Below are 7,066 nucleotides of genomic sequence, written 5' to 3'. Positions count from 1 at the left end.
AATTTTATATATAATTTTATATATAATTTCTTCTAATTTTATATCAAAGATATAATATCTATTAATTTTTTGTTACAAATTAAAACGCAATATAACATCTTTTTCTTGTTTTATTCTTACTCCCTGAATACTAGAATTAATAAAAAAAATAGGAAAATAATTCGAAAGAGAGACAATTATAAAATTTTATTGTTTATACATTATTAATTACATGAAAATAAGAAATTACCTTTGACAAAATTTTAACTCTCTGTAATCTAAATTATTGTCATTTTATTAAATATTTCCAATAATTATATTATAAATTATGCAATTTTAATATTATTGATACTTGTTTTCCTAACACAAAATTATGATAATTTCTTTCTTTCAAGATAATTAATATAATTTGTATAATCAAACTAAAAAATTAATGAAAACACATAAAGAATTAAGGAAGAATATAAAAAGTGACAATTCTTATTAAGAAGCTCTCGGAAAAAATTTGCGTGAAGTTCTGAGGAAAATAGTATTCAAAAAATACGAAAATTTACTTACACCACTCTTGGTGTTGTTAATGCTCGTCTCATCCTCTTCTTCATCGTCAGCGCCGCTGTCCTCCCTTTTCGTTTTCTTTTTACCATCGTCACCACTACTGTTCGCCCGCCTCTTCGTCTGTAGCGTTAGTTTCAGCCCTGTCCAAAGATGAGTTTAATTAATTCTCATTAATTAATTTCGCTCGCAGGTATATCGCCAAGGTCATAACAGTCATTTGCAATATGCAAGTAATGCAAATCCATTAGAATTACCCAGAAAAGTAGTTAGATTGTAATTAGATGCTGTGATAAAAAGGAGGAATTCTTTCCTTGTTATTTTTTACTAAAGTATTATATAATAAATTCCGATTTTTAATTTATAATAACTTTAATTTTAATTTTAAAGCAGCAAGATTTTTTATTTTCATCATCGAAAGTATTAACAACTGGAAATGCTATTAGTAATCAAAATAATTGGTTTGCAATTTTTTTTATAAAAATTCAAGTTTATAACATATTTTTTAGTTTTTTTTCGTGATTTTTATAAAATAAATATAAAGTAATATAAAATATTAATTAAATTAATCAATTTAGTTTCTCTTTTCATTTTTTTTTTAAATATTACATATTAGAAGTACAAATTAGTTCGGTCCGTTTTTTTGTATTCAAAAATACATTTATTTCAATTCAAAATGAATGAAAAGATCAATTAAAGTATTGTCCATCGCTGCCTATTACTTTTTCCCATCTCTCAAGCAATTTCGAATTCCATCTCGAAAAAATGACTCGTCTTTGGAGACGATCCAATTTTGAAGCCAATTTTCGATTTCTGCGAAAGAAGTGAACCGGTGACTTGCTGCATCCTTCGAAATAACTAGTAAGGAGCAATGTCCGGAGAATACCGCGATAAAACATCTCATTTGAGCGTTTCCAAATATTTTTTTACGACTTTAGCGACATGAGGTCAAGCGTTGTCATGAAGAAGAATAACTTTATCACTTTGTCTTTGCTCGTGTTTTTCCGGTCGTTTTTTTCGCAATGCATAGCTCAAACGAATCAATTGTAGCCGACACCGATCGCCCGTAATGGAATCGCCAAGTTTCAGCAGCTCATAGTAAACAAGACCCTTTTAGTCCCATCAGATATAAAGCATGATCTTCGAACCATGAATGTTCGTGATGTTGATGTTGATGTTGAGGTGTAGATGTCAATGACAACAATTGACTGGGCTTAGCGTAGTATTTTTTCTTCTTGGGATTATCGTAGAATATCCACTTCTCATCTCCAGTCACAATCCAATGCAAAAAACCTTTTCTCTGTTGTCTTTAAATCAACTATTCGCAAGTGAAAAATCGCTTTTCAACGTCTCTCGATTTTAGTTCATAAGGCACTCAATTTCCTTGTTTTTGAATCATTCCTATGGCTTTCAATCGTACAGAAACGGCTTGTTAAGTTATTCCCAATGATTCTGCAAGTTCCTCTTGCGTTTGACTTTGATCTTCTACGAGTAATGCCTCTAAGTAATGCCTCTTCTTTGTCTTCGAATTTTTTTTGACTGTCCAGAGTGAGGCTTATCTTCAACGCTGAAATCTCCATCCTTGAAACCCTACATGATTTATCAGTTGGAGCAGTGTCATCATAAACTTCGACAAGCATTCGATGGGCTTCAGCCGCACTTTTCTTCCAATTAAAGCAGAAAATCAAAACCTCCTGCAAATGCTGCTTGGTTAACACAAAATTCAAACACACAGTAAAAATCAAGTTTTTGTATGAAATTCAAAGCGATATAAATTGAATATTATTAGCAGATGTTCAACTTCTCTGAAACTGCCAAAATCAGCTGTCACTATGAACCATTCACAACAGCTGGAGCCATTTTTAGAAAAATGGACCGAACTAATTTATATTCCCAATATAATATTTTTATTAATTCTATTTTCGATCACAGCAGTCAGTGCTATGTATATCATACAGGTCCATCTAACGTGAACCCCATTTTATCTTTACAAGATAAGATTGAATCAAAAATATTCACAAAAGTATGGTAACGCCATAAATAATGGCAACATCGATTTTCGAAAAAAATTCATCTATTAAGCCAACTTTTATCTGAACATGTTTTTTATTCAACCTTATCTTGCAAAGATTTAAGAGATGATCATATTAGGTGGAATAACCCGTGTATATATTTATATTTATTATTGAATAATAGAACTTAGTCGCAATAATTCAAATATTAATAGCATTAGTAAAACTTTAAATGTATAACTATAATTGTGTAATATGTAAGTGTAATTATATATTACAATGATAATTCGAGAACAATATTTATTACAAAGAATAAAAAAATCAGATTGCGCGAATATAATTTTTTAACATCGCAATAAATTATAGACTTCCGCCGGAAAGCGGACTTGAAAATATTGCAACGCACAATGTATTAATGCCATAGAAAATGCCAGTGATCGCTAACATTTCCACATGGTACAAGGACATTCTCGTGACCTTCAAGGAATTAAATCACGATAATTAAGGAGTATCAGCAGTATTGCGATATACAATCTATTATCAAAGCACTCTAAACCCGTACTCTATATTCATCACACACACACACACACACACACACACACACACACACACACACACACACACACACACACACACACACACACACACATATCAAAAGTGAATTAAAAAAATTTTAATTAATTAATTTGGCTGTTGATGAATAGATCGGGATAACCGGCACGTACACAAAACCGCAAAGGCAATTATGATAATAATCCTTTGCGATTGTGTGCGTGTGTTACGTAATCCGTAATTTGAAAGGAACAAGATTTGCAATTTAATGCTGTGCATAGAGTGAAGGTAAAAAAGTAAAGAAATAAAGAGAGAAAGAAAGAGAAGCACATTTTATATAGCAGAACCACTATATTGTCATTGATATTTGTTAAAGTGGGTGGAATAAATGCAAATATCGCTTAGATTTCAACTTAGACTTCTTGCAGTTTGTACATTTTATAAGAAATATAAAGCAATTAATATTATCGCAATCTGATATTTACAGAAAGACAAAGTTAACCTAAGTTCTTAGACTCGTAGCCCTTTGTCTTTCTGTTTTTTAAATTGAGTCTTATTAATATTTACAAATATAAAAATAAAAAGAAAAACATTTTTTTTTAAATAGACATTTTTAAAAAATTAAAAAATACTAATTAAATATATTACTTTTGTTAATTTAATATTATTAATATATTTATTATAAAATAGAATTGTAGTTCTTAATTTGGTCGATAAGTATAAGGATTTGAAATATTCGATACATACATGTACACATTTTCACACGTGTATATTTACACATGTACTTTGACTTTTTGAGAGTAAAGAATATCTCGGTACATATAATAAATTAATATTCTGAAAAATCTCATAATTTAAGTGTGTTTGAAATCTCTTGAAAAAGGATTTTATACGAAAGGATTTGTTAATCTCATTATTTTTAGTCTATGCTTTACAAAATAAGCATCTTATTGATTTTCATTTGTTATCATCTTTATTATTTAAAAGAAAATCGACTTCTTAAGTTTTAAAGAAATACTTCAAATTTTGCTCATTAAAACACTTGTATGTGTAGATATATTATATGTATTAAAAACATAGAGCATGGATTGCGCCATCCGTATGTAAAATTAATTGATAAAAATGAGAGAGAAAGAGAGAGAGAGAGAGAGAAAAAGAGAGACGATCAACCTCTATTCCTTTCTATTTATCCAATTACAATATTTCAGAAAAAAAAGAAGATTTTGGCCGTCTTCGCTTTTGCCTCTCAATTTTGTTTGTTGATCGCATATAAGGTCTGTTCTTTTTAACTAAGTTCTTGCACGATTCTTCCTTTTCTCTCCACGTTGGACAAAAAAAGAGAAAAAAATAAACCGTGCAAATTCAGCTAAAAAGAACAAGTCTACGATATACCTACTATCGTAGACTTATATACTATTTAGATACAGATCTTTAATAATGTAGATATAAATATAAAATATAAAAATAAAAATAAAAATAAAAATAAATATAAAAAAGAGCGTCAAAAATGTGATTTTCATTTACCTTCTTTGATAAGCTGACTACAGGTGTGCTGGACGCTTGGCGGGCTCGGTTCGCCACTGCTGGTCGAGTCCGTGCGATCCCGTGTGCCCCTTTCGTTGCCGCTGCCGTAGCCCTCGAAGGGATTGGTCATGGCGATCAGCGAATTTACGATTTCCGGTGTCCTTGGCGTGACCTCGGCCGTCGCCGCCGTGACACCGAGAAGACCCGCAGCCCCAGTTGGGCTGGGATTCACGTTCACGTTGAGATTATACATGGCTTACGCTTGGCTCTCACCATTTATCTAACCTGGAAACACGAGCAAAAGGTCATCGCGTGAAACTAATTAAGCTTGAAAGCGCGCTAAGCGTAATTGAATGTTTTAAGAGAATAAAAAAGAAGTTTAGCTTTAATTTTTAATTTATTAATCCTTCAGTAAAGCAAATGAAAAGAAATTAAAGAAAATTAAAGTTTGAAGAGGATTGAAGATTGAGAATGTTGAAATGTATATGTTTGGTAGCTTGTACTATTTATATATATTTTCTCTTTCTCTCTCTCTCTCTTTCTCTCTCTCTCTCTCTCTCTCTCTCTCTCTCTCTCTCTCTCTCTTATTATATGTATTTACATAAGCTTACTTTAATTAAAATTAATTAAATCTGATAACATTCTGGATATAATTAAGCATTTCCAAGACGCAGCTTGATCTTAAAGTTAATTTCGATAAATTAAAACAGTAAAGAAGATTGAAAAAGTGTAATAAATTAGAGATTGGAGGAGAAATAAAAAAAAGAAAAAGATATTAAACCTGTTCTTTTTACACTATTCATCTTTCTTTTTTTTCTCTTCAATGTGAAGAGTAAAAGAGGAATGCTGAACCGTGCAAGAAATTCAGTTGAAAACAGACCTATTAAGTCAATGAATAAAAAAATCAAAACTAAATAGTATAATAAAGACAATTTGTCTTTATTAGGTGGATATAAAGCAAAGAAAAGCAAAGATTGAAACGGCACTTAGAACAAAATACGTATCTATTCATAAAAGTCGAAGGCGAGCCTAAAGTTTTCGGGCCTTCCAATATGGTTTATAATGAAGTCGGAGACTTAACTACGCGAAATTCTCATAGTAAATTATCTTGCGAAAACCACAAACGGGGATATCGCTCTCTATCGCTTTCCGGAATTCCCGAGAAAGACTAACAAATGCTTATTATTGCGTTGTGTTAAAACATAGGAATAATTATGTGATCTCGCACTATCGCGAAAATGAATAATACGATTATCTAGAAAGTTGTAATACTCGCTTTCGCGCTTTTCATCAAAATATTCACATCATATATACGAATCATTTCAGAAGTACGACGACAGCAGGAACAGAATTATTAACTGCAGTAAATAGATTCATAATAATTGTAACATGCTTGCTTATTACATTAAAAGTATTATAATTATATATACAGGGTATTTGATAAAGACTATAACGCTTAAAAATAGATTCCTGAGATCACTTTGAGACAAAAATTCTAATACCAGAATCGAGGTATTAATAATTTTTGAATTAGTAGCATTTAAAATTATCAAATCATATCGCCTAAAATTCATGCGTTTAGATGTGACACAACAGAAAATCCAACCGCACCTAACACACGAACTTTAGGCAGTGTAACTTTAAATACTTATAATTCAAAAATTATTAAACTTTGACATTTTGATATTAGAATTTTTGTTTCAAAATCAGAAATCTACCCTTAAGTGTTATTACGGTCTCTATCAAATCATCCTGTAGTGTATGTTCCTCCGCCGGCAACATTGGACTTGAAAGACACAGTCAATTGTTGACTGTATGAATTTTTGTAGATAAATTTAAATCTGTAAAAAATTAACGAGTAAAACAATTTTTCATAGAGTTCTTAATAATCAAAATAATACAATATTACAATAAGATCGGGCAAATAAGAGCTAATTCATGGTTGTTATTTGTGACTGTTATAAAAAAATTTTCCTTTTCATCACATCACTGAAGATTTTTGTAATAGAATGGAAGTGCAATTTCTTAAAACTGTATTAACAATTTTGACATTAAGAAGAGCTGTGCTCACAATTCAGGAACCATTCAACGTTTTTGGAAATGCACTTGCATTTATTTATTTATTGAGAATTTGGACTTAAATTTGTGATGGATTATCCTGAAGATGGTTGTAAAGAGCAGCCGAAATGTTGTCAATTATTGTATATTGTATGAATAAATAGAAAAGAAAAATTTTTCAACAGACACAACCGTGTATTAGTTCTAATTTGCCCGGTTTTATTGTAATATTATTCTGTAAAAAAATATTAAAGTGCAATCTAACTTCTGTAACAGTAGAAACTCGTTGTTAAAGCTTTCACAAGTATGCAAAAATTTTTTTCAGGTTTTTATACAATTCAGAACAATATACAAATCTATACTGAAATTTGAAGACGCGGACAAAGAAT

At 30.5% G+C, this 7,066-nt stretch overlaps 1 protein-coding gene across 2 annotated transcripts in view; it reads right to left on the bottom strand.

Annotated features, from left to right (window-relative positions):
• LOC108684893 (activating transcription factor 3) overlaps nucleotides 1–7,066 on the bottom strand; it is a 31,547-nt gene that overhangs the window by 3,814 nt on the left and 20,667 nt on the right. For both annotated transcript variants that reach the window (XM_018189427.1, XM_018189428.1), the window contains exons 2-3: nucleotides 4,620–4,904; nucleotides 538–674 (exon numbers count right to left, since the gene is read on the bottom strand). In XM_018189427.1, coding sequence (XP_018044916.1) covers nucleotides 538–674; nucleotides 4,620–4,872 — 390 coding nt within the window. In that variant the 5' untranslated portion in view covers nucleotides 4,873–4,904. The remainder of the gene's footprint in view (nucleotides 1–537; nucleotides 675–4,619; nucleotides 4,905–7,066) is intronic.

The sequence above is a fragment of the Atta colombica genome, unplaced genomic scaffold (genome assembly GCF_001594045.1).
Source record: "Atta colombica isolate Treedump-2 unplaced genomic scaffold, Acol1.0 scaffold141, whole genome shotgun sequence".
Classification (NCBI taxonomy): domain Eukaryota; kingdom Metazoa; phylum Arthropoda; class Insecta; order Hymenoptera; family Formicidae; genus Atta; species Atta colombica.
Note: the sequence above shows the minus strand (reverse complement) of the source record. Positions and strands in the feature narration are given on the sequence as shown.